The sequence below is a fragment of the Cenococcum geophilum genome, assembly GCF_001692895.1.
Source record: "Cenococcum geophilum 1.58 unplaced genomic scaffold K441scaffold_1, whole genome shotgun sequence".
Classification (NCBI taxonomy): Eukaryota; Fungi; Ascomycota; class Dothideomycetes; order Gloniales; family Gloniaceae; genus Cenococcum; species Cenococcum geophilum.
The window spans coordinates 2,340,704-2,368,494 of record NW_027137559.1 but is presented as its reverse complement, the minus strand read 5'-3'; the positions used below and the strand labels follow the sequence as shown (position 1 = coordinate 2,368,494).

The 27,791-nt window shown below is 38.6% G+C and overlaps 3 protein-coding genes across 3 annotated transcripts; 2 read left to right on the top strand and 1 right to left on the bottom strand.

Moving 5' to 3' along the window:
- Positions 1 to 8,081: 8,081 nt before the first annotated feature.
- K441DRAFT_452515 (uncharacterized protein) lies at positions 8,082 to 10,055 on the top strand (the record flags this gene model as incomplete). Its single annotated transcript, XM_067641706.1, has 3 exons — positions 8,082 to 8,643; positions 8,821 to 9,263; positions 9,321 to 10,055. Coding segments are annotated over 3 exons (1,740 nt in total), but the record flags the coding sequence as incomplete, so codon positions are not given.
- Positions 10,056 to 10,515: 460 nt separating this feature from the next.
- Positions 10,516 to 20,345, top strand: K441DRAFT_683336 (pyridoxal reductase; the record flags this gene model as incomplete). The annotated part of the gene is made up of 5 exons (XM_067651681.1): positions 10,516 to 10,567; positions 10,624 to 10,774; positions 19,339 to 19,604; positions 19,634 to 20,122; positions 20,302 to 20,345. 5 exons carry the CDS (start codon positions 10,516 to 10,518, stop codon positions 20,343 to 20,345), a joined length of 1,002 nt encoding a protein of 333 aa, XP_067510282.1.
- A 1,413-nt stretch (positions 20,346 to 21,758) lies between these two features.
- K441DRAFT_691731 (uncharacterized protein) lies at positions 21,759 to 23,487 on the bottom strand. Its single transcript, XM_067652500.1, has 2 exons — positions 22,836 to 23,487; positions 21,759 to 22,778 (listed from the first exon to the last, which is right to left on the bottom strand). Exons 1-2 carry the CDS (start codon positions 23,391 to 23,393, stop codon positions 21,804 to 21,806), a joined length of 1,533 nt encoding a protein of 510 aa, XP_067510281.1. The 5' UTR covers positions 23,394 to 23,487; the 3' UTR covers positions 21,759 to 21,803.
- Between the last annotated feature and the right edge of the window lie 4,304 nt (positions 23,488 to 27,791).

Here is a 27,791-nt window from a genome sequence, read left to right as displayed (position 1 = left end):
GTTAACCGTTAAACAACTCCTATAGATTAAACTCCTACTCGTACTTTACACTAACTTAAAATTACTCTACAAATGTCTTGTTAAGCTAGGCACTATATAAAAGAAACATCTTATAATAGACGTTATGTGTCTCCGTTAGTTATATAAGCGCAGAGAGATTACGGAAGTTAAGTGGATTAACGGTAATAGCAACCCTACTAACTCAATAACTAAGAGCAAGGCATCTACGGCTCTTAAGAAGTTAATTAATACCAACTACTTAGAACTATAGACTATAGAGTAGGTTGAATAAATGAACTAAGATTTGGCGTAGCGTTGTAACGGTACCATATTCTACGGACCCTAAATTCAACTAGCCAATTAGGATTTTCCATACCCGGCATAGAAAATCGCTATTAGCTCGCTTACCACTAGCGCCTTAGCGACCCTCGCGACATGTCCGCTTACTACCCCTACCAATTCTCCTTCTTCTCCTTAACTTAGTATCCTCGTTAGATAGCAATTGTCATAGGACACTCCCGTGACACCTTACACGCGTCCACCTATTTCCACCAACTTAGCAATTAGAGACTAACCGCGAGACAGCAACCTAATGACAATTTAACGGCAATCTACGGCATTCTGCTATATTCTACCAAGTCCACTAAGTCCTGCCAAGCTCTGCCAGGACCACTACTCAAATCCTATTCTACGGAGAAGCTATTATACATTACGGACGGAAGAGCTAGTTATTGCGTATACGCTACGAATAACGGGAATAGTACGATTTGGTTTCCTTCAGAGTTGCTCCAGTGTCGGTAGATATTCGTTTCGTATATCACGTGCGTAAAGCACGTAATCTACGCGACGCGCATATGTATCATCAAGACGTGTAGATAGAACGAGAAGAAGAATCCAACTACATACCGCACTGCACGTATATTACGTCTATTGCACTATATTAAAGCATACCAACATTTATAAAGCGGGTATAATTTAAGGATTAGGAGGAACTACAGCGGACCTTTTTAAAAGGGTAAGTTTAATAATTCCTTTAAATATATCCCTTTTTACCGCATCTAAAGCATTTTCTATTTACGGCTTAAGTTCTTTGTTTATTAGTTTCTAAGGGTATATAGGATTAAGTGGCATTAAGGTTTATAGGGTTATATATAGGGCTTTTAGGTCTTAAAGACGGATCGCGTTTTAGGATATATACCAGTTTTATAAAGTTTTAAATATAAGGTATAGTTGGCTTTAGGGAATAAGTCTATTTATTATATTAAAGGTCCTTATTAATTTGTTAATATATTATAGCAAATTTAGGTAAGTCCTTTGGCAGTTCTCTACCTACTAACTATACTCTAATTTTATCTAAAATAGCTTAACGGAGAGTAGTAACTCTAGCGGCTTTATTCTAATCTAGTTTACTAATAAGGCCTAAAAATTCTAAAAAAAAAGCTAGTAAAGTCTTGGTTCCGTTATTATAGGCTTTTAAGTTTAGTAATAGCTATATATTTATAGCTAGTATTATTATATATTTATTCTAGTAGAGAGATAGAGATTTTAAAATTAATAAAGGTGCTATTATAGAAGAATAGGTCTATAGTTTATATAGCGTCTTTACTTAAACGAGATATTCTATAGCTAATCTTACTAGCTTTAGTAGGGTATTAATTATAGTTTATTAAAAGTTTAAGACGGAGCTTAGTTATAAAGGGATGTATATTATTTTAATTTTTATTAAATATTAGAGGGTTAGGGAGCTTTTTAGATTTTATAATAGGTATTAGGTTTATTATAGGTATGGGTTAAGCTACTATTACTAGTTTAGGGTTTATATTTAATAGGCCAGGTTTACATATAGTTATTTTAATTTCGTTTATAGGTGTTATTATTAGGGTTTTTAATATAAGTGCTTTAAGGTTACAGAGTTCTTTGCGGATTGCTCCTATTAATTACTAGTATTAAGCTTCTAATATCGCTTGCTATTAGGCCAAAGCATCTATAAAGGACTGTTATATTATAGTTAACTATTCCCTAACTAGGGCTATAATGCTTATAGTTAACGCGGTAGGTTCGAGTTCGTTTACCATTTTAATAGTAGTTATTTTAATATAATGTAATATAAGGGCGCGGAGAGACTTTAGGGAAGATTTAAAGGAATAATATAAATTCTATCTAAATCTAAGGGTATATAGCTCTCGCTAAGAACAAGACGTTGCGTAAAGAAGAGAAAGGAATAACAAGAGAATTATATAATTAAATAGTTAGGGGCTTGGTGGTCGATGCGTGCGCATATACACATGCGGTCTTCGACGGACTTTAGTAAAATTTAATTAATCTAGTAGAATTTAGTTAAAGCGTCGGAATTTATCTGTCGAGTGTTTCACTGAGACATTTCTACTATAACTGGGCTAGTCCCGTTATACTTATACGGAGCCTAAGTAGACCTAAGTTAGGATAACAAGGTATATCTAGTTTAAGCTATAGATAAAATTAAACCAATTAAAGGCTTTACCTTAATCTAATAAAGTCCTAACTAGATGGCGCTAGATAAAACTATAAGCAGCTACTCTAGTAGGGGGATAGCTATTTGTAATATATTAAATACAGACAGTATCTTCTATTAACTAATCGTGTCAAGTTAAGCCTTTTTCTACTATATATGACAGCGACCAGCCAATTGAGGCACTAGCACGGTATAACACGCATATAACCTATACAATTGGAATATTATTTACGAGGATATTAAGCTAAGGAGCTGAGGTGGAAGAGGACACGTTTATATATATATGCCAAGCCCTAAGCAAGAGCCCCTGACCAAATCCGTTACGGTGCCGTAATATTACCCCCCCCTTTAAAAAAGCTTGCCCTTAAGCTTTGTCCTTTACCTCTTATATAGTTGTAGTTATTACTACAGGTGGGGCAGCGAGGGTTAATAGGATGCTGTAGGCAGGAGCAGCGGATGTCAAATTAAGGTTAGCTACAGGTGTAGCAGTAAGAGTTAGTGGTATTGCTATAGGCAGAGCAGCAGGTGTCGGTTGTAATACTACGGGCAGGAGCAGTAGAAGTCGATTATAGTGCTATAGGTAAAGCAGCGAGTGTTAAATTAGATTAACTGTAGGCGTAGCAGCAGGTCTAATGGTTTAGCTACGGGCGGGAGCAGTAACGGTCGAATTGGATATGCTATAGGTAGGAGCAGCAGTGGTCGAATTAAGGTTTAGCTGCAGGTAGGAGCAGCTGTGTTCGGGTAGTAGTACGGTACTAGCGGTGGTAACGATAGTGGTCGAGCATAGAGCTTATCTATTAGTTGTCTTATAATAGCAGGTCAAACATAGAGCTTAAGCTATTAATTAGTTGATAGATAGCAGGCATATCGGCGCTATTAATAATTAAGGGGGTGGCAGTACGGTGCAAGCGAAAGTTAGTAAATCGCAGGCGTATCGGCACGATTAATAGTCGGTCGATGGTTTGTGGTAGTAGGCGTATTGGCACTACTGTTGGTCTATAGGACTATAGGCAGAGCGGCATAGTTAGTGGTTAGTGGTAGAGTGGTGCCAGCGTTAATAGTTCTGGTGATTTTATTCCTCACAGCTCGTACAACTTAGTATTAGTTGGGGTTGTTCTTCGCAGCTAGTGTATAGCACTAGTCTTAGTATTAACCGATTTCGTTCCTTACAGTATACGTAGCTTAGTATCTATTAAAAAGGACTATTTAGGTAGTAATACGGTGTAAGCGTCTAATAGAGAGACGTACAGTCGGTTAAAGGGTCGTTGTTTAATCGATTGATTAATAGGCAGGTGTATGCGTTCGGTTGATAGATATACGCGTTACTTAGTTAGTTAATAAGATCGTATGGTTAGAAAGAGGTTACCGCTCGGCATATACTTCCCTATAGTATAGGCGGCCGTTAAGTAGAGAGAAGAGAAAAAAAAGAATTAAATATAAAGGGTGCCTATATGGTATAGGACTTTAATAAGGGTGCCTATATAGTATAGGGATTCTATACCCAGCCACTATAGGACTTTAATAATAATAATAATAATAATAATTATAACAGCCTATATATAACTAAGGGAGCTTAATATAATATAACAGCGACTAGCTAATTAAGGTATTAGTATGGTATAATATATATACAACCTATATAATTAAAATATTATTTATAAGGATATTAAGCTAAGGAGCTAAGGTAGAAGAGGATATGTTTATATATATATGCTAAGCCCTAAGCAAGAGCCCCTAACCGAATCCGTTACGGTGCCGTAATATTACCCCCCCCTTTAAAAAAGCTTGCCCTTAAGCTTTGTCCTTTACCTCTTATATAGTTATAGTTATTGCTATAGGTAGGGCAGCAAGGGTTAATAGGATACTGTAGGTAGAAGCAGCGGATATTAAATTAAGGTTAGCTGTAGGTGTAGTAGTAGGAGTTAGTAGTATTGCTATAGGTAAAGTAGTAGGTATTGGTTATAATACTACAGGTAGGAGTAGTAGAAGTTAATTATAGTGCTATAGGCAAAGCAGCGAGTGTTAAATTAGATTAACTGTAGGCGTAGCAGTAGGTCTAATGGTTTAGCTGCGGGCGGGAGTAGTAATGGTTAAATTGGATATGCTGTAGGCAGGAGTAGTAGTGGTTAAATTAAGGTTTAGCTACAGGCAGGAGCAGCTGTGTTTGGGTAGTAGTACGGTACTAGCGGTGGTAACGATAGTAGTCGAGTATAGAGCTCGTCTATTGGTTATCTTATAATAGTAGGTCGAACACAGAGCTTAAGCTATTAATTGGTCGATAGATAGCAGGCATATCGGCGCTATTGATAATTAAGGGGGTGGCAGTACGGTGTAAGCGAAAGTCGGTAGATCGCAGGCGTATCGGCACGATCGATAGTTGGTCAATAGTTTGTGGTAGTAGGCGTATTGGCACTACTGTTGGTCTATAGGACTATAGGCAGAGCGGCATAGTCGGTGGTCAGTGGCAGAGTGGTGCTAGCGTTAATAGTTCTGGTGATTTCGTTCCTCGCAGCTCGTACGACTTAGTATTAGTCGGGGTCGTTCTTCGCAGCTAGTGCATAGCACTAGTCTCAGTATTAACCGATTTCGTTCCTCGCAGTATACGTAGCTCAGTATCCATTAAAAAGGACTATTTAGGTAGCAGTACAGTGCAAGCGTCCGATAGAGAGACGTACGGTCGGTTAAAGGGTCGTTGTTCGATCGATTGATTAATAGGCAGGTGTACGCGTTTGGTTGACAGATATACGCGTTGCTTAGTTAGTCAACGAGATTGTATAGTCGGAAAGAGGTTACCGCTCGGCATATGCTTCCCTATAGCATAGGCGGCCGTTAGGTAAAGAGAAAAGAAAAAAAAGAATTAAATATAAAGGGTGCCTATACGGTGTAGGACTTTAATAAGGGTGCCTATATAGTATAGGGATTCCATACCCAGCTACTATAGGACTTTAATAATAATGATAATAATAATAATTATAATAGCCTGTATATGACTAAGGGAGCTTAATATAATGTGACAGCAACTAGCTAATTAAGGCACTAGTATAGCATAATACGTATACAACCTATATAATTGGAATATTATTTATAAGGATATTAAGCTAAGGAGCTAAGGTGGAAGAGGATACGTCTATATATATCCCTGACTGAATCCGTTACGGTGCCGTAACACTATATTAACCTTAAGGACTTCTAGTTCCCTCACAATAGCAGAATTTAGTAGGTGGCGTACTATAGCGCCGCTATATCTATCTTGCTATAGAATAGGGGTTAAACCTAATATTTCTTTAGGTATAGAGCGTATACTATTTTACCTAGAACTATATTCTTTAAAATATCTTTTAAGCTTATTAATAATATATACCTTTCTAATTCTTTATCGTTCTACTATTTAAATATTCTTATTTTAAAATATATTTTAAGATCTACTTTTATAAGCTAAGGGTATCTAAAGATAAAGTTATAGCCTATAAAGTTAGCCGCCTAAAAGGGTTATAGGCTAACTACCTTAATGCAGTTATATATATTAGCTACTAATACTATAAGCTTATAGGCACTATATAGTTTAATCTAATACTTATCTAAAAAGCCTATAATAGGTTTCTGCTACTTTAATAATAGGATAAGTTTATACTCTTTTACTAAATTATATTATATAAGATTAATTTTAGCGCCACTATAATATAGTACTTAGAACTAATATACCTCGCCTATAGGAAGTACCGTTTTTAGCTTAATAGCTATATAGAGGGCCTCTCCTTCTATATCTTACCCTAGTTATTATAGTGGCGCTAGGCGCGTCACCTGCTAAATTTTACTAAAATACTATTATATTCTGCCTATCCGATAATTAGCTCGCTTACTACTAGCGCCTTAACGGTTGACTTATATATTTATTTATATTAGTCCTAACAACCCCTTTTCCTTCTCCTTAGCTTAGTATTTTTATAATATAGTATTTATTTAAGCTTTAATTTAAAGGCATTTATTTAAGCTATAATATTATACTAAGCTTACCCTATACTGCTTAGGAAGGTCTTAAAAATATCCTACTCTAAAAAGACATTTTTTTACAACGACGCGTTAATATATTATACTTAGATACTAAAAGTTACTTACCTTATACTGCCTAGGAAGGCCAGACTGTACTAAACCTATACCCTAAAAAAAACCCCAAATTAAAACTAAATTATATAATTTTAATAAACTTTATAAAGCTAATAATAGCACCAAAAGCGAGCTTATTTAAGAGAACTGCCTCTATATAAGTAGAACCTAAGATTTAGTTAGGGTTAGAAATTGAGGATAATAATAATACTATAGATATAAGTAAGTAGATTCGCGCCCTTATAGCTAGCTAGAAAGCCAATTATTTTAAAATAAAAAGTATATAAGAGACTCTATAAGAGATTCTAGAAAGCCTTATAGCTCTATAAAATAGCCTAGCATTGTCTTTTTAAAGTCCTAGCTAACTTATTTACTTTACTAAATATAATATACTAGGGAGTATAGATATAATAACAAAGTAACTAAATTCGTTAAGCTTTTTAACCCCTAACCGCTATCTAATAAAATAAACCCTACCTTTAAGAAATAGAGGATCTAAGTATAAGGAAAACTCTATATTAACGATAACTATTTCCCCTCTAAAGAAGCTAAACTACTTTACCTCTTTAGTTAAACTACTAGGAGCGCCTAACGTTACCTTTAGGCTAAGTTTAAGAATAACTTCCTACCTAGTTTATATCTATTAGTAAGGCACTATAGTATTTAGCTATTATTTATATTAACCTAAATAAAGTACGGAATACCTAGTATAGCTATAACTGCCTAATAAAACTAGACTAACCCTTTACTAAATTCTAAATTTAATTCTTATATCCTATAGGAGAAGGCTTAGTCCCCCTTAAAAACGACTAATTAGACCTATATAATAAACTGACAGGATACCCTTAGACTTGCACTAGCTCTAAGACTAAGAAGATATAGCGAGGGTATATTAACGATCTCCTGAGGATCTGATTTATAAGATAAGTAAAACCCTATGTGCCACGTTACGTTAAAGGGTACTATAATTAAAATAAGGTAAAAAAAAGTTATATATAGGAATATTTAATTTATATATAGTTTAATATATAAAGACGGTAGTTTAATATGGGCGGATCTTGCTTATCGAGCGAATTTTAGAAGATAAGAAAACCTGTATCACGCAACCCCGTGACTTCGCGATTTCTGCAACCCACTTCCAACTTCAATAATTATCCACAAATTTTTCTGAATCGCCAACCAACCATGCCACGACCACATTTTGGACCGCATAAACCTCTTCATCTAATGACAAAACTGGATATCTACAAAAACCAAGATGCCATCACTTTATGGTGAAATCTCCGCATCCGCCTTAGAATCGTCTTCAGCACACAGCCAATCTCCAACTGCAGATGCAGGAAGTGAATCCCCAGCCGCGGAAGCACAAGGTGTAGCGCACCTACTAGCGGATTCGCAGCCTCCTAGCGACACCGCCGACACAGATGACCCTGACGCTTCAGAGCCCGCCTCGTCGCCATCCCGCTCGACGTCTTCTGGAGCGGACCGCCCGAACAGGTTCCTCGGACCCCCGCAGTCATGGCGCCGCTATACGGCGCCCGACCGCCAGCTGGCAGCTTCTATGGACCAATTGGATGCGGGCGAGCTTAATGTGCACCTCTACAATACGCATGCGCTCAAGCAACGCCTGCGCTCCTCTGCTCGTTCGCATCCTGCAGAGTTGAAGAACTGGCAGAGCAAGGATCGATGGCTGAAGCAGGGCGAAGAATTGGATATTTTAGGGCCGGATGGGGCGGAGGAGAGGGAGCTGGTGCCGTGGAAGAGGTGGAGCGCTTGGCCGTTAGAGCCCAGCGAGGTGCCTGGGGAGGAAGAGAGGTTTGGCAGGGTGGCAGGGGATGAGGAGGATGAAAAGTGGACGGTTGGGAATGTGGGGACTGAGAGAGTTAGCCAGGAGCTTGGGGATGTGGTTATGGGAGTTTTCTTAAGGCTGGCGAAAGAGAGGTGGATGGAGAGAGAATGGGAGGATGCGGACACAGAGGCCGATGCTGAAGAGGGAAGGCAGGGAAGCGTTCAGACGGAGCGGGAAACAAGATCTAGGTCCCATAGCGGTAAGAGGCTCGCAACGACGGATTCCTCTAGCGATGTTGCAGATATCTCTAGCCGACGACGAAGCCAACGATCAAGATCTCGGTCTACTGGAACAACCAGGTCAGACGATCAAGATGTGGAAATGGAGGACCAGGTTGTTCAATCGACAGAATCCGCTTCGAGGATGAGTACACGAGCCAGCTCACGCGCAACGGATGCCTGTGAGCAGTCAGACGACAGTGTCAGCCAAAGCGAACGGAGCGATTCTCAGCCACAGAGTAGGGCTACATCAGAGGCACCTCATGAACAACCACAGCAGACGAACTTAAGGACTCTGCGAAAATCCGAACCACGTTTCTCCAAGCCAACCGTCCTTGCAGATGATGACAAGGCGCGAAATATTCTACAGCCTTCCATCAATTCTCTCTTGGTAAAATTAGACTTCCTGTTAGATGGTCTTCATCGATCAAGAGTCAATCACTTCGCTGAGGCATCAAGCGCTTCAGCTAGTGAGGCTCAAACCGACGTTGAAGCAGCTGTTACGCCGAGAAAGAAGGCACGCTCTAGGGCAACTTCAAAGTCAAGAATATCACCGCCATCTGCCGCTCGCCGGAGACAAAAGCATCAGACGGATGACATAGTTGATGTTGGTGTATCATTTAGAGACGGCAATGGACCGACCAACTCAGAAACTCAGAAACGGCCGATAAGAACCACTCTGGCCGACTCCGCCTCTGGCTCTGACTATGCTCCCGACGATGATAAATTAGGCCCTCAAAGCGCCCCAACTGACTGTGACATGCGTGCGTCGAAATCTCGCTACTTAAAGAAAGGTCTCCTTGCTTCCCAGCCTGATCCGAAAAGCCGTCGTTCTAATTCAATATCCAGCATTACTTCGGAGACCGAGCCCGATGCTCGCGTCGGCCTCCGTGATTGGAGTGAAGTCATTGGTATGGCATCTCTGATGGGCTGGAGTGACGGAGTTGTCGAGAGAGCCGCGAAGCGATGTGCTGCTCTCTTTGGAGAAGGTATGGCGTTTCGTACTTTCCACGAAGGCTCTGCTCTGAAATCACCAGAAGAGCCAGTTCTATACATACCTGAGACCATTCTTGCTCCTGATTCAACCGTCCTTGATGGCAGCAACATCTCACATATCACAGATACAGAGACACGCCCTCATTGGGAGCCAGGGTCTCTGATCTGTCCTCACATAGATTGTTGGGGTCATGAGAAGGAATTTCGTATTCCTTATCGGGTGGTGGAACATTTGATAAGAGTCCACGGCTATGATCCCCGTATCCCTGGATCTGACGGTGAGGATGAAATGGTAGGAGGCGTGCATGCCGATGGATTTCTGCAGCCGATCAGTGCGAAGCAAGGATGGAGAGGCGGCGATAAGGCGGCAGTGTCAGATAAGAGGAAAAAGAGAAAAAGGGAGAGTGGATAATAACGCATGCACTACGACAATGGTGCATAACGACTTGAGGCAAGGACTATTTGTCACACCCTTTCTAGATATAGCCTTGATCTCACCTGCCACTTTCATGAGATTGCCTATGGTGATGTTCGCTCTGTGCGGATATTGTGGCATTGCTGCAGACAAAACGTTCTGTTACCAGTGAGGTGCTTTAGGTCTCCCACTCACGTATAAAGAAGTGAACTGATTCCCACTTCGAACATTGCTTGCTTGTCGAGCTTGCAGATATACTTCACTTTGCTGCTGTTTTCCGGAAGACTAATTGAGCTTTCTCTTTTCCAGTTGCTACAACACCCGAAGCTCAACTTCACCCACTTCACCAAAATTTTTCTCAACTCCTGAAGTAACTACTTGAAGTTGCTGAAGAATAATTTGAGTACTCTATTGGTTGTTCAGTCGCTACTCTGACGTCAAAATGGTAAAGATCTGTGGCAAAGAAGTCGGTGCTGTAGGCTACGGCATGCACAGTACTTTTCCCTTTCTACCTTTTATTCAACCTGTCAATTAACATTTCCCCCTTCAGATCTCACCCGCCGCGGCATTGCCCTCGAAGTTGAAGAGGGGATTTCTATTCTCAAGGCCACATTCGACGCAGGCTATCGCTTCTGGAACGGGGGTATGCACTATGGGACTCCCGAGTACACCTCCCTTCATCTTCTCAACGCCTACTCAGTGTGGCCAACAGGCAGCGTCGCTGGCAGCTAGCTGGCAGCTAGCTGCTTATGTAAGCAGTCAGTCAGCGTAGATAGTTGTAACAGTCAGTCAGCGGTAAGACTGCAGCGAGCTGACAGCTCGCTGCATAGGTGGTAAGAAAGGGTTAATTTGGTGGTGTTTTTGAAGCTTTTAGTAGAGATCAAGAATCTAAGATCTTCGGCTAAAATCCGGGCGGGAAACCCCTGGGATATTTATACAAAATAGTATGGTTTTCTCTAAATTCCCCGTCGCGTCTCTAAACGCGTTTACCTACCAATATTAACCTTTTTATTGCCACGGAAAATGCAACGTACCTTACATTTTACCCGCCAGCTAACTAGTAGAGCTTCTTCCTCTACTTCTTCCTCTACTTCTTCCTCTACTTCTTCCTCATTAAGTTCACAATCTACGCGTCAATTAAGCTCTTTAATATCCCGCAGGCGTCGCGGATCTACTGCTTCTACCCCCCTCACAATTAAAGACACGCCCGAATTAAATAAGCAGAATAACTCTACATCGCGAGAGCCTCTACCAATTGGCTAAAACTATGGCTGTATCTTTCCTATTAACTGGGATAACCTTTACCTAGGTAAGCACGGTAAGCTTACTAGTAAATACGGATACCGAATTATTAATAAGCGGTCCCTTTTAAAGAACTCCTCTATATCAACTATATGGAAGCATAGAGTAGATCTATTCTGGAATGGGCCAGAGGGCAAAAAGAGACTCTAGCTATATAAAATCTGCCATCTAGCTTAAAGACCAGCTGCGTTACTTATAATCAACGGCATAGATTATATTGATGGCCATTTAAAATCGAAATATAGTCTTATTCTTAATTATAATAGCCATAGTAGTACTCTATAAGGCTCGTCCAAACCAAACGCTTAAGTCTCTCCTATACCCGGCGGCAGCGAACGCCAGCCGTTCTGGGCAGCTGGCTATGTATAGGCCTATGTTAATTAGATAATTCTACAGGATATTACATTTCGGCAAGCTATAAGTACTTATACCCACGCATTACTTATATTTAACCGTCCTTAGATACAGGAGTATCTTGTAAGTTCGTATATATCACTAAGCGACTAGATAAAATCTGCCTTCGAGCGCCGACGCCTTAATATTAAAGACCTCCTCCTTACCTTATAAAGTAAAATCTACCTTAGCTGTAATATCTGGACGTCTACAAATGGAATGGCACTACTTGGTGTAGTAGCCCACTTAGTTAATAAAGGTGGCAAGCTATAATTAATCCTTATAGGACTTCCACGTATACGAGGATCGTATACGGCTGAGAACGTGGTAACAGGTTTAGTAACGGTTATTTAGAAGTATCAATTCAAATATAAGCTTGGCTGCTTAATAGCTAATAACGCCACTAATAATAATAAGCTCTACAAATACCTCTCGCAAAGTCTCTTAGTGGCAAAAAGGGAACAACTCTAGTGTATTGGCCATATTATAAACCTCGTCGTTAAGGTCTTACTGTATAGTAAAGGTGTTAGCAAGCTTAAACGCTTGCTGATTAGTACAAGCAATTAAGCTAAATTTAACCTTATGCGGCAGAAAGGTATTGTCGGAAAGGTCTATAATATTATTAAATATATTATACAATCTACGGCTTACCACTAGGACTTCGCTAAGAATTAAGCTGAGGCCTATATAGAGGACGAGCTCTTTAATTAAGCTAAACTTATACTTATTAAGGACGGAGGCGTTTGGTGGAATTCTACCTACTTTATACTTTGGCGGGCGCTACTTCTTAAGAAAGGGATTAACAAATATCTGCTGGCTTAGAGGAAGCCTCCTAACGATAGCTACGACCTTACGCAGGACCAGCGTGGTTTTCAATAAGCGAATATTCAGCCAATAAAATATCGGCAAATGCCAATATTTGCAGTGCTAATATTTAATATTTGCAACACTTTTAATAAAATAGCTCTAATAGTAATGTATTTATTTTAAAAATAAAAGATTATATTAAGAATTGGCATATATTGGCAAGTTTTTAAATTAAATTACGTGATTAGTTGTTATATGATTGCGCGCCTTCGTATAGTATTTTAATATTAATTCTAAACGTTACTCTACCTCACTTCACCTTAGCAGCAGTAGCAGCAGCAGCAGCAGTAGCAGCAGTAGCAGCAATAATAATAACAATAACAACAACAGCAGCAGCAGCAATAATGTAAGTACATCCTCCGGACAGCTCGTACGAAGCTGGCGCCCTTTATAGCTTTATAGGTTTGCTATAGCTTTAGAGCAGCTTATACCCTAGCTTTGGAAGTTTGTATAAAGCTAACTTTAACTTAGGGCTCTTGTTCTCTATAACGCCGCCATTACCGCCGCCAACGCCGCCAGTGCTAATGTTAATCCCGTCCTTATAGTAGGACAGCAGCAGCTGGCTCCCTACTGCTATAGTCCACAGGCTCGGGCGTTGCTGGCCCTTCTAGGGCAGGATATAGAGTTTGTACGAGGCGCGATCTCCCCTTATTAAATAGCAACGCACCGGCCTTCGTATATTAACGCCATCCTTATATAATCTTGGGGTAGGGTAGTAGGTAACCTATGCGCTGCGTGCCTTGGCGCTTACCTGGGCTATTACCCTTTCCTATTATATTGTTAGGTACCTGGGTACTTTAGCGGAGTATATGGGAATTATAAGTAGCGTAACCACGTAGCTCGCTGCTCCGTACGAGATAAGGATAAAGGTAGTAGTAGTGGACCTCTGCGCTTGCTACAGGCAGGGGCTGGCGGTACTGGTAGTAATAGCACGGCAGCGGCGCCGTTATTAATTAAGGATAAGGAGGAAAACTAGCCGGGGGGTAACCCCTAAAATGTTATTATTCTGGCTTAGGTACGTATAAGCTTTTATTTAGTATATTAGTAACCTATATATACCTAGCTGGTTAGGGGTGTTGCTAGCACTTATATATGATCTGTGGCTTAACGTGCTGTGTAAGCTTAGTAGTTGTCTTGTACGATAAAACCAAAATAGATTAGTATATAGATAGGTCCTTAAATTTAGAGCTTTATACGAGGAATAAGTTAAGTTTCCTTAACTAAGAGTTTAGTTTGGTGCTACTGTTTTATATACTTTACCTGTTTAAGAGTCTTAATACCTATTTATATTTTCTCCTATAAGATTATATAACGTGCTCCTAAAAAGGTTTGTTTAGGTTTGTTGCTTATTACTAAAATTAATAAGATAGTAATTGCTAGTAGCGATAGTCGTGGCTATTATACGCGCTATTGCTTTTAGTACCACTATTAAAGGGCAGAAAGCTTTCTAATATAACTTAAAGGATCGCTAATATAGTCGTCGTACTTATTTTAGCTCTAAGGTTAAGTAAACTTATTAAGATTTTTAACAATTCGTTTATATGAATTAAGTTCTTATTTAGGCCTAGCTTGCCTATATAGCAACCTAGATAGCTAAAGAGTAGTAAAACTCTTAGGCCTAAGAGCTTGCGATTAGTAATCCTTCTAGAGTTATTTAACCTTTTTAAGTGTAGCTTTCTGCCACTTTTTTTCCTAATTTGCTTAGATATACTGCGTATAATATTTAGGATAAAAGATAATTGCCGCAGCATATAATGGGGATTTATCTAACTTAAGGTAGTATTTATTAAACACCTTCCATCTAATTTAAATCCTAGAATAAAAGAAGCTATTCTTCTTATAATGTTCCTATTGTATAATATTAGAAGAACTTTTAAAAGTAAAAAAAGAAGATTCCTTATAAGACTTTGCTTAAAATGCCTTATAAGAATATCCATTAAAAAGAGAACGTTTAAGATCGTTGCGTTATAGCCCTAAGTTTCTAATATAACCCTCTTAAATATCTAAAGGAAATTATGCGTTGTACAAAGCGTAGTCCAATCCTATAGAGTAAGAAAATCTTTGCCTAAGGTTTTAGCATGCTTCTTTATATAAAGGTTAATTAGTGACTTAAGTTCTAAGGCCACCTAAAGTATTTAGTGCCAGCTATTCTACCTTATATAATTATCTAATGGGATTTGTCTTTAAGTAAGAGTAATAAAGTCTCTTATATAACCTAGTGAGCTTTAGGTGTGTATAATAATATTATAGAGTTTACTAAGTATACTAAGGGTTTAAAATTGGTTTCTCCTAAAGTCTAGGTTAACTTTAACTCCTTTCTTATCTTTAATATTATATAATAAAAGCTTATCTTCTTAAACCAAGTCTTAGAAGAGGAAGGCCTTAACAGCAAGGTAGATAATATGGCTATTATATCGAATTCGTTAGTATAGAGATTTCTACTCTATGTTATAATCTTCCTAAAGATATTTTTGGATCGTACGACATAAGACATTATTTGTAGATGTATTATCGGCGACAATAGTACTAAGTCTCTGCACGATACCGTAGTCCTAAAGTATTAGAAGCAGCGTTTGGAACTAGTCCTCTCTGCTATATAATAGTGTTGTACAAAGTGTAAGAAGGCCTCTTTATAGTCTTTTATTTTAATTAATAAAGTGTGCGCAGACGCCGAGTAGAAGATATCTGTTTGGGGACGTCTAGATATTTAGTAAGAGGTAAACCTTAGATATTACTAATTAAAGCTTCTTTTATATAACGTCCTTTTATATTATAAATATATCCTAGACTATTTTATTAACCGTAGAATAAGCCGTTATAATATAACCCTTAACCTCTAGATTAAGGACCTAACAGAACGCGTAGAACTCTAGCTATTTAATGATTTAAAATAGTAGCCTTTATATGGTTATTAATGAAACAAGTGCTGTAGTAATAGCTTTCTGGTTAAGTGCAGATTAAAGGACAAGCGCATTAATATTATTTGCCTGCTCTGTATCGCGGAGCTGCACATAGAGATTATAAAGTTAAGTACTGGTTTTTGTATAAATAGGGCCCTCTTGCTTTTTAGAACGGATATTATGCTTAGACCTTAGGTAATATCGAAAATTTATAGTAGACTTTAAGCAATATACTGTCTCTATATAATGCTTATAGTACATAAGCCTTGTTCTCTAGTAGTGTGTAGCCTTATCTTTGTATAGTGGCCGGGTATATGCCTATAACTTAGAGGTCTTCTTTTATTGGGAGTTTAATAACTCCTTTATATTAAGGGAGTCTAATATAGGTATAAAAAGTAATAAACCCGCGTTAGAAGCCATTATTATAATAACTATGTATATAATATTAAAGTGTAAAAATTTTTTAAGGGGTGCTAAGAATATCCGTGCCAATATTATAAATACGCCAATATTTGCTAATACGCGCCAATATTAATTAGTAACAATATTAATCAATATTATTGGCAGTATTGATATTGAAAACCACGCTGCGCAGGACTTTCTTACTAAAGAAGATTGGGCGGAAGTTAAGCAGCTTGTTAGAATCCTAAAGCCTTTTATATTAGCTACTAAACGCATAAAAGGCGACGCTAATAGCTATAGTGTTAAAGGCTTATATAGAGCTTTATGGGAGTTAATTATAAATATGGAGCTTCTTTACTAGATCCTTATACAAACTTAGCAAAATCTTAAGAATGCAGATAACTCCCTCCTTAAATCCGGCGTTAATATGGCTCTGTAGAAGCTTAATAAGTATTTTAATAAAATAAAAGCTGAGAGCCTGTACTACTTTATCGCGGTTATCCTCTATCCCTTTCTTAAACGCGCCTACTTTCGCGATAAGTGGAAACGGTGGCTACAGTGGTAGAAGCACGCCGAGAGATACATGGAAATAGTATTTAATGACTATATTAATGAGCAAGTAGGCGAGGAAGATAAGGTAGTTAAATTATAATATAGGAAGGTTCCTTTATCTAGCAACGATTCGGGCGATAAATATTCACAATCTCTACTAGTTGATAAGACGCTTACTTCCTTACGCTTATAAAAGCGAATTAAGCTTACTACTAAACTTAATCGCTACTATAAGGTAGGCCTTAAGCTGATCAAGATCCGTGATAAAAACGGCAGTAAGGTAAGCGACGTTGTTCCAGATCCTCTTAACTAGTGGCTCACCACTAGTTAAATCCTTTATCTAACTCTCGCCAAGATCGCTCTAGATCTATTCTCTATACTAGTAATAAGCTCTGCATGCGAGCGAGCTTTTAGTTAAGCTAAGAAGATCGTTACCGATAAGCGTAATAGGCTCTTAGCCGATACAGTTAAAGCAAACCAGTATTAGAAATAGTAGCTACTTAAAGGCCTTCTGCCAAGTAGCTTAATTAACTGTGTTAACTCTAACGGAGCCTTAACTACACCCTAGTTGACGAATTTAAATACTAATCTTACTGGCTCAGGGTTGTTTTGGATAAATCTTATCGCGATAAGATGCAATGGATATCCTTATCGCGATAAGGATATCCATTGCGTCTTATCGCGATAAGTCTTGGCATACCCCAAATAAATTTTTAGTTGCCCTCCTCCCCCCATTATCGTACAAAATATGGCTTTAGAAGTGGAATCAGAAGCTCTTGAATCTATTAATACCTCTAAATTAAAAAATACAAGAGGTCGCTCGGCTCTTTTGATATAGGAGCATACCCGTCTACTAGGCAGTAATAAGCCCGTACAAAATAAAAAAGCCCGTCTTTTATTCTATTATAAACACTGCACAGAGTCGTACGCTATATAGTTAACTTCCAACTTCTAAAACCACTTAGCGTTAAAGCATGGCATTATGGTTAAGCCTAAAACTAGTTATACAAAAGAAGTAATATGGGATTAATTAAAAGACCTTTACCTTAAAGCGTTATCTCAAAATAAAATAGAAGAGCTAGATTTAGAAGTACTCCGAGCGGTCCTAAATAAGGAAGTTATTGATAAGGCCCTTGTTATGTTAATTGTCGTACAAAACCTACTATTTTGGATAGTTGAGTAGCTAGAGTTCTATATTCTTCTATAGTTAATTAATCCTAAAGTAGATAGCCATATAACTATAGCCCACTCAGTAGTTAGTAAAAAGATTTATAACTTATAGCTATCGCAAAAGGATATTGTATAAAAGAGGCTGCAGTCCGCACTAATAAGTATTTATCTCTCTATTAATATCTAGACCTCTCTAAATAAATACCTTCTCCTTATAATTTGCGGCCATTTTATTAATAGCCAGGAAAAGCTTACAAGTGCTCTTCTTGGCCTTTGTATGGTAGCCTCTTATAGTAGGGACGAGCAATAGAATACTCTCCTTTTAGTGCTTAAGGACTATAGGATTACGTAAAAGCTGGGTGCCGTTATATCTAATAACTATACTGTAAATAATAAGCTCTGTTATATAATAAGCGACTGGCTTCTCTAGGAAGAACGGATTAAATAGAATCCCATCTACTAATAGATCCGCTGTTAGGGTTATATTCTTAACCTTGCCGTATAGGCTTTCCTCTTTAAAAACTTAATTAGTCTTAATAATATTAAGTCGTATAAAGAAGATAAGGTAAAAGGGAAAGAGTTAGATCTAAAAGAGGAGAAAGAGAAAAGTAATATATTTCGGAAACTTAGCGCACTTAGAAAGCTTTATAATATTACCGTATATACCCGTAGCTTAGCTAGTTATATAAGGGAGTTTAAAAGTCTTATAGGGAGAAGAATTCCGCTTAATAATCGTATGAGATGGAATAGCTGGTATTTTATACTTAGTGTAGTAATTTAGAAAGAGTCTGCCCTTAATACGTATACTAAGCGTAACCTTAATATACTTAAAAAGGACTATCTTAGTCCAAAGGACTAGGAGGCGCTTTATATAATAAAAAGTTTTCTTTAGATATTTTACTAGGCAACCCTAAAATGCTAGGGACACGAAGCAACGCTTAAGAATGTACTTTTTATAATAGATGTAATATCCGCAATATCTGCAATATCCGAAATATCCGTAATATCTGCAATATCCGCAATATCCGCAATATCTGCAATATCCGCAATATCCGTAATATCCACAATATCCGCAATATCTGCAATATCTGTAATATCTGCAATATCTGCCAAANTCTGCNAGAACTNAGTCCTATTCTGCCTGGTTGGGGTAGAAAAGCTCCGCACGGGCACTTTTATCCTTATCGATTGCGATATTTTATGCATTTTCTATTGGATAAAGGATATTTTATGCTCGCTTATTCGCATTATCCAAAACAACCCTGTACTGGCTACAGGCCAGATATAGTGGTAGAAACACTAGATCAGAGAGGTACGTTTACTAGAGCTCTCTACCTAACAGAATCTGACTTGAAAATAGAGCTTATAGAGCCCACTTAACCACCTAACCTAAATCCCTACCACTGACGTTACTACTAACTTCTGCGTGGCGCGGCGACTAAATCTAACGATGTCCGAATACTATATGAGGTTAATTGGGGTAGATTTAAGATCGGGCAACGTTAATATTTGTATATACAGAAGTGCTGTCAAAAATCTAAACTTTGGCTCTATGACTCTATTAGATCTATACAAATTACCCGATTTGGATAAGCGCGCTGACAGCGGTGCAGTCAGCGTATACATATACCCAGCGAGCGGACAGCGAGCGATTCAATTAGTACAGTCAGTCAGCGAAGCTCGCTGGACGCTGACTGTTGGCCACACTGCGCCTACTTTACCAAATATCCCGAAGACGCAGACCACGTTATCGCCAGCATCAAAGGTGCATGGGACTCAATGACTTTCACTCCCTACTGCACACCTGAAGGTCTCATGAGCAGCGTCGAAACCTGTCTCCGCATCCTCGATGGCAAGAAGAAACTCGACATCTTCGAACCTGCGCGACTGGACAAGAATATCCCTATCGAAGCTGTTGTCGAAGTCCTTGGCGCAATAGCCCAGAGTGGTGACATAGGCGGTGTGGGCTCACAGAAGTTAATCACGAGACGGTTAAGCGGGCCAATGTAGTATATCCAATCGCTGCAGTGGAAATAGAGCTGTCGCTTTTCTCTACCCAAGTGTTGACCAACGGGATCATGAAGACGTGTAATGAACTCGGTATCCCGGTTGTGGTGTATGCACCTTTCGCTCGTGGCTGGCTAACTGGAGTTCTCACGTCCCGCAATCAACCGAAAGAGGGAGGTTACGGACTGAAGCTCGCGCGTTTCGGCGCCGAGGTGTGGGAGGCGAACCAAGCGGTTGTAGATGCTCTCACAAAAATTGCGAAGAGAGATCGTGGGATCAACGAACTTGCACTGACATGGGTGGTGAAAATGGGTACGTTGCCAATCCCAGGGTCTAGAAGGAAGGAAGGCATTAAGGCGAACATGGAGGCGGCGCAGCTGGAATTGACAGAGAATGATTGCGAGGCCATTGACGAGGTTTTGCGTGACATGAAGATTCATGGGGAGAGGTATGGCGGTAAAGATCAAATTTCTTAGATGGTTAGAAGAAAACTGAGGAACTGATCTTGCGGCACTTTAGGCTGGAAGTATTGCTGGAGTTAGTAGGCCTTCTAGGGAGAAGGTATCATGGTTCTGGAAGTCTAGAAACGGGCGGCTGGAAAATGGATATGGCGAAGACATCTAATGAACTACGAGAAGTTCAAATGCCTCTACTCCACACTCAATTTAAGCCATTGTGAGTTAGCTTTTATTGTATCAATGGATGAGGGTCATATTTGGAGGAAGGTGCTTCACGTGCCGCTCGGAGAACCAACACTCAGTTTTCTCCATTCGACTCTCCTGCTCCACAACACAAACCGATAGCTGAGGTTATAGCATACGAGATTCCGGATGGGTGCTTGCGGCGTGAATGCAATCTCGCCAACGCGTGATTGAAAGCGCAAACTATAAAGGGTTATTTCAGCACTGCTTCACCGTTCGATTCAGCTTCAACAACTCTATGAATCCAGCTTCAACTGCATATTTATAATCCTCTAAAGTATTTCTTAGTCTTCCCTTCTTTCTCTGTCAACCCTAGATCTTCTGCGAGAGAGCATTATCTTCAACACAACCCAACGTCGACCGACAAACTCAAACAACTTCTGCTACCACGCAGCACATAATTAAAACAAAGCATCCACAATGGAGAACTCCTTCGCTTTCGACTTTAATGCAGAACACTCTCGTGGTGTCAATCATGGCGATTGTATCACTATCGACACAGGGAAAGATGAGAACGGCCTGGTCAAGAATACTCTCGTGCACATCCAGAAGACCGTCGGGAAGCTCCTGGAGAACTCTGAGGCCTCGATGAGTATCACCATGGGTTGGAGATTTTATCCTTGATTTGGATATAGCCGAAGACCGGCATGGAAAGGGACAGGAAGAGGCTAGTGACCCGTGGACATTCCTGTCGATTGTCAAAAGCCCGGACAGCATGGCCGGCGCGTCACTGACACTCCAAAAGCCTATTCTCATTACATTAGAAGAATACGAATGGACTAGAGCTGTCGAATGCATCGGTAAGGCTATACGGAGAATGGGAAACCTTCTTGAATTGACGTGAGTATATTCCACTAAGTTTCTTCAGATAAACCACGATTGGTTACTAACACTTGCATACAGTTAGGTATCGTAACCGGCTATACTAGAACTTTAGGTGGTATCATATTAACTTACTTTAATTATAACTAAGTAGTAAATATATAATAAAGCCTTATAGGAAATACTACGATAGATTTATTAATAGGCTAGATATCTAGGTTAGATAAATAATAATAATATAACCTAGTAGAGTAACTACCTAATAAATTAACTTTAATTAATTATGAGATTTACTATAAAGAGAGAACTATCTACGGTAGGGACTATAGGTCCTTAAATATATAACTATACTCTTAAGAAATCCCTTTACGTAACGTACCTCGCGTATACTACGTACAATACGTATAACGTTATATAATATTATATAACTCGCCTACTACTTATTATATAGTTCTACTGGGTCTATCGTAGCCCATACTACCTCTATTACCTCGTCTAGCTCCTCTCTAAGTAGCCGTGATATATCTAATATAAGGTCCATAACACTAGTGCTATTTACTAAAATTGACCTAAAATCCTAACTCGAAATCTAACTATATTAGAAACACTAATATTTAAATAGCTATTGGGATCATGGTCATGCAGGGGGGAGTGCAGAGACAGGCAGGGGGGTAGACCTCCTCCAGAGTGTCCTCCCCTACCGCATCTATAGGCGCCCCACCGTCACTTCCCCCAATAGGACCAGGGCCCCCGGTTGCCCGCTGCAGGTTGTTCAACCTGACTAGGTGCTCCTCCACAATCTTCCCTACAAAACCTCCATAGAACCACACAATGGGCGTCAGATCGTCTAATCTCAGCCTATTGAAGGCCGCTTCGATGATCCAGCCGTACATAGTGTAGACACATGGTTTGCTTGCGTGGAAGAGTATGGGCACCTCCTGGAACAGCTGGAGTTGTGGAATTTCCAAATTGACCACCTTCAAGTCTGGCAATTTCTTGAGAACCTTCCACGACATAGTATCCCGCTTCTTGAGCTTGCCCCAGTCAAAGCCCCCATGGCTGAATTCAAAGAATGCTAGGAAGTCGACGGGATCGAAGGCTAGACATAGGTTCTGGATTCGATGCATCATAGTGCCGTAGTAGCTAAGACCCGGGTAAAGGCGCGGATAATTTTGATACCGTTTCTCGTCCATGTAGCGGACTTTGCGCGCGACCCGGGACATTGACTGTGGTAAGGCGGTGGGATGAACAACTTGCTTAAATTTGTTTAGCCGCGTCAAGGCAGCCGAAAGCTCCGTTGTGGTTGAGTAACGGAACTCTTGTTTGGCGAACAGAATCTTCACTATTGTGGACCGGATACTGATAGACGTGCGGCAGAGAGACTTGCAGTCTCCTAGGGCGACATAAATCTCCCAAAAAGACTTCTCCTTGACACTCTTCGATACCTGTGGGGTGTAATAGGTGGGCTTCTGAAACAGGCATGTGGCCACGATTGTATCTTGTATCTCCTTCGGAAGGGCAGTGAATTCGAAGACTTTTCCGTTGTTGTCCCAATAATTTTGAAAGACGTGAAGAGGCAAGATGTATTTCTGTTTAACTTAGTTAGCAGGCTATCTTGGTTCTTTAGCAGCGAAATTGTGGATTACCTTGAAGACAGGCAAGTCCCTAGCGAGCCATTCCTCCAGACTGAGCCATTCTCCTCCGTCTAGAACCTCCACATCGTTTATGGGGCCTAGCTTTGTGGCAATTCTCATCCTGCAGAACAACAAGTATTTCCTGTCGTTTCCATCACAGAAAACATAACCCTTCTGGGTATCATGCGTTACTCCGGACCACGCCAGTTCATAACTGGAGTCAGTAATGGGCCAAACGCTATAGTCGATTGGCCAATGATACGGGCTACGGATTCTGAATTGGTTAATGATAAGTTGGATCTGGCGAATCATAATGTCTGAATTGAGCCGTTTCACTTTCGCAGCGTAGCTAAAGAATTCTCTGGTGCTGGTACCGGCTGGAAGAGTCAACAGTGGGTATGGGCGTAAATCTTTGATGAGGTTAATGAACATATTGTTGAAGTCGTACCGATAATTATAGTCTAGGCCAGGGTTTATCGGTGGTGGCTTTTTGGGCGGCATAACAGTGACGGCTGAAGGCGGTAGTGACGGCTTCGCGGCTGCTGGCTTGATGGCCGCTGGCCTGTCCATTAAGAATTTCTCGATGCTTGCGCTAAGAGGGAAGAATTGGGTTTGTACTGGTTGAAGCCCTGAATTATTTTTAGCCCAAAGTTGAACCTGCCTGTACCAAATTCAAAACCCAAGAAAGGTGCCTCTTCCCCTAAACTTAGGCCCTCTTCTTCATGTGCTGCGGTATGACTGAATGAGAATCAGCAGCCGTCGAAAGCACTCAAATTTGTCAGTGAAAAATGTATGATGAAAGAGGTGCAGATGAAGATAGACGGAATGTGATCAAGTATTGAGGTGGGTAAGGTCTAGTGGGTTCCTGAGAGTAGGTAAGAGTGGTCTAAACGAAAGTTGCTTTGGTTATCAAATCGAAGAGTCATTTAGGGCACCCTCTCGTGATGGATAAGATAGAAATATGGAGGGAGAATGGTACGTATCAAGAGGTAGTGAGTGACAACGGTTGGAGACGCCTCGATGATTTCCCGCCAAGCGAGCGATATGACCACCAAAAGAGGCGGTGCAGCGTGCCCGAATCGAGTAGATTTAGCGATTAAACTTGTTTTAAGGCTTGAGTAGGAATATGGGTTGGTAAAGGCAGCTCTTTAAACTTCAAGGGGGTCGTTTATAAAACAAGGGTGGTGTCGTCAGCAGTGTGTCCAAGAGTCAGCGACGCTGTCAGCTTCGCTGCCAAGAGGCTGCTAATGTAAGCAGTCAGCTATAAGACTGCAGCTAGCTGACAGCTCGCTGTCTTGGCGGTAAGATTTAATGGTAAGTTAAAGCTTTTAGTAGAAGTTAAGGATATTTAGATAATCTAGTTAGTTAATTATACGCTAAGTAATAGGAAACCCATAGGAATCTCTCGCTTAGCTATAGTAAATAAAGTATTTTCCCTAATATCTCTATTACGCGCTAAAACCCGTGCTAAAGCTTACTATTTTATTACCTATGTAAAATGTAATATATATTACATTTTACGCGTTAGCTAGGTAATAGAGCTTCTTTATCTACTTCCTTCTCCACTTTTTCCTTATTTAATTTACAATCTATACATTATTTAACTTCTTTAGCACCGTATAGGGTTCGTAAATTAACTACTTCCTCCCCCCTTTTAATTAACGATAATACTAAATTAGGCAATTAAGATAATTCTATATTGCGAGAGCCTCCTTTAGCAAATTAGAACTATAGCTATATCTTTCCTATTAATTAGGACAATCTCTATCTAATAATATATAGTAAGCTTACTAGTAAATATAGATACCGGGTTATTAATAAGTGGTTACTATTAAGTAAGGCTCCTATATTACTAATATAGAAGTATAAAGCAGACCTTTTTTAAGACAATCTTTTAGGTAAAAAAAGGCTTTGGCTATATAAGCTCTGCCATCTAGCTTAAAGACTAGGTACTTTATTATTAACGGCAATAATTATATTAACGGCTATTTAAAGTTAAAGTATAACCTTATTAATAACCCTAAAAGTTATAGTAGTAGAATATAACTATTAAGTATAAAAGCTTTTACTTCTACTAGTAGTTATAAACGCCAGCCATTCTAGATAGCTAGCTATATTTAAGCCTATATTAATTAAACAATTCTATAAGATATTACCTTCCGTTAAACTATAAGTCCTTATATACGTACTCTACTAACTTTTAATTATTTTTAGATTTAGGGCTATCTTATAAAGGCACCTATATTACTAAGCAATTAGATTAAAACCGCATTTAAACAGCAACGCGTTAATATTAAAGACCTCCTCCTTATCGTACTTAGTAAAATTAATCTTACCTATAATATCTAGACATCTATAAATGAAATATTACTACTTAATATAGTAGCCCATTTCATTAATAAAGGTAGAAAGCTTTAATTAGTACTTTTAGGCCTTCTATAACTGCGAGGATTATACTTTACTAAAAATATAGTAACGGCCCTAGTATTAGTAATTTAGAGGTATCAATTTAATTATAAGCTTAGCTCCTTAATAGCTGATAACGCTAGTAATAATAAGCTCTATAACTACCTCTTATAAAGCCTATTAGTAGCTAAAAAGAAACAGCTTTAGTACGTTATGTTACGAATTGACTAAGCAGTTACGAATAAGCTTAATTGCTAGCTATTGACCGTGCTAAGTATATTGACGCGTAATGGATTAAGACGTTTGACAAGAGAATAGAAACAGGTTTAGGTTAACATAGTCAAGATATAGGGATTTGTCGTGGTGCGTGCGTAGGTGTTACGGGACGGTCCCGTGACACGTTAGCTATATTATTAACCTTATTATTAAGGCTTTAATATACGGCAAAGGCGTAGGTATGCTTAAATGCTTAATAATTGGCGCGAGCGAGTATATTAAATTTAATCTTATGCGGTAGAGAGGCTCTATAGGTAAGGTTTATAATATTATTTAATATATTATATAATTAATAATACTCCGTAAGGATTTTGCTAAAAACTAGGCTAGGGCCTATATTAAAAACAAGCTCTTTAATTAAGTAGAGCTTCTGCTTATTAAGGACGAAGGCGTTTAGTAGAATTTAACCTACTTTATACTCTACTATGCCTATCTTCTTTATAAAGCAATTAATAAATATCTACTAGCTTAGAGAAAGCCCACTAATAATAGCTATAATCTATTATAGGACGCGCTTACTAATAAAGATTAGTAGTAAGTAGAGTAGCTTATTAAGATCCTAAAACCTTTTATATTAGCTATTAAGCGTATAAAAGGTAATGCTAATAGTCCTAGTATTAAAGGCTTATATAGCGCTCTATAGCAGTTAATTACTAATATAGGGCTACTCTATTAAATTCTCTAGTAAACTTAGCAGAGCCTTAAAAATAAATGCAACTTCTTCCTTAAATTAGGCGTTAATATAGCTATCTAAAAGATTAATAAATATTTTAATAAAATAAAGGCCGAGAGCCCTTACAATTTTACTGCAGTAATCCTTTATTCGTTTCTTAAACGCGCCTACTTTTATAATAAGTAGAAATAGTAGCCCCTATAGTAGAAGTACGCCAAGCGGTATATAGAGACTTTAGTTAATAACTATATTAATAAGCGAGTAGATAAGGAAGATAAAAAAACTAGCTAAGCTATAATGTAGAAAGGTTCCTTATAAATCTAATAATAATTTAGTTAATAAATATATATAGTCCTTAGTTGTAGATAAAAGCCTTATTTCTTTAAAGCGTAATTAAAAGCGTATTAAGCTCACTAGTAAGCTTAACCGCTACTATAATATAGGCTTTAAGCTTATTAAGATCCGCTCTAATAACGTATTTTATTAGTTATCCGCCAGCCCTAAAAACCACTAAAAATTAGAAAAAATACACCTTAATATCTTAATAACGGCTTAATAATAAATTCTGAAATTTTATAATTAGCCTTTTGTGCCTATATTAAGATTTTTAATAAAATTTTAGTATAATAAGCCTAGCAGTTATTAAGATATTAAGTTTCAGCCCCTAATTTTAAGCTAAATCGCGATATCTCCAAAGCTACTTAATATATTACTTTTTAAATCTAATAAAAGGTTTGAAATAGGTATAAAAGGCTAGTTATAAATTTTCATAATTTATTATTAAGCCGTTGTTAAGATATTAAGGTGCATTTTTCCTGATTTTTAGTAGTTTTTAAGGCCGGCGGATGACCGATTTTATTAGCGACTTAGTCAATTAAGGCATAAGCACGGTAAGAAGGACGCATGCAAGCCTATATAATTGGATTGTCTATAAACAAGAATCTAAAGCTAGAGAAAGGAGAGAAGACAGAGGGCGACGCTACTTAACGTTATATATAATCCTCTAGTTATATAACGGCAATTTATTTAAAACTATCTAAAACTATTTACAATTGTCCGCTATAATATACTAATATCTACTAGTTTCTACTAGCGCCGTAATATTACCCCCCCCCTCCAAAAAAGCCTGCCCTTAGGCTTTATATATCCGTTTTATATCTATAAGGTATTCTTATCTTTATACTTAATAGGTAGCTTATTATCTTCGCTATTCTAGCACTCTATCTACTTATTAAGGTACTTTAGGGGCCTAGGTTTATTAGGGTAATAGCTATAAAACTTTTAAAGCTTGTAGGGACTACCTATAAAGTTCTATATAGGGTGCTAAATAAGGTCTAGATTATACCCTTTCTAACTAATATAATATTTTAACGTTCCCCTTATAAGCTTATAGGCTAGTATTTTTTTTAATTTCCTATTTATTATTATTATTAACTTAGATTAATAGGGGAGGTTTATTCTTTTGTTTAGGTAATAGGCCGTTTATAGCTTTCTGTAGTTTATTTAGAAAGAAAATAGGGTAAACCTTAATTAAATCTAGGAGCTTTACTTTATATAAGTTGCCTATCTTCTTAAGAACCTTATATAGTCCTACTATCTAATAGTCTAGCTTA

Coding starts and splice junctions, on each gene's coding strand:
- K441DRAFT_691731 (XM_067652500.1), bottom strand. CDS start 23,393: ATGGACAGGCCAGCGGCCATCAAGCCAGCAGCCGCGAAGCCGTCACTA. Junction 22,779..22,835: donor GGGACTTGCCTGTCTTCAAG/GTAATCCACAAT, acceptor TAAGTTAAACAG/AAATACATCTTGCCTCTTCA.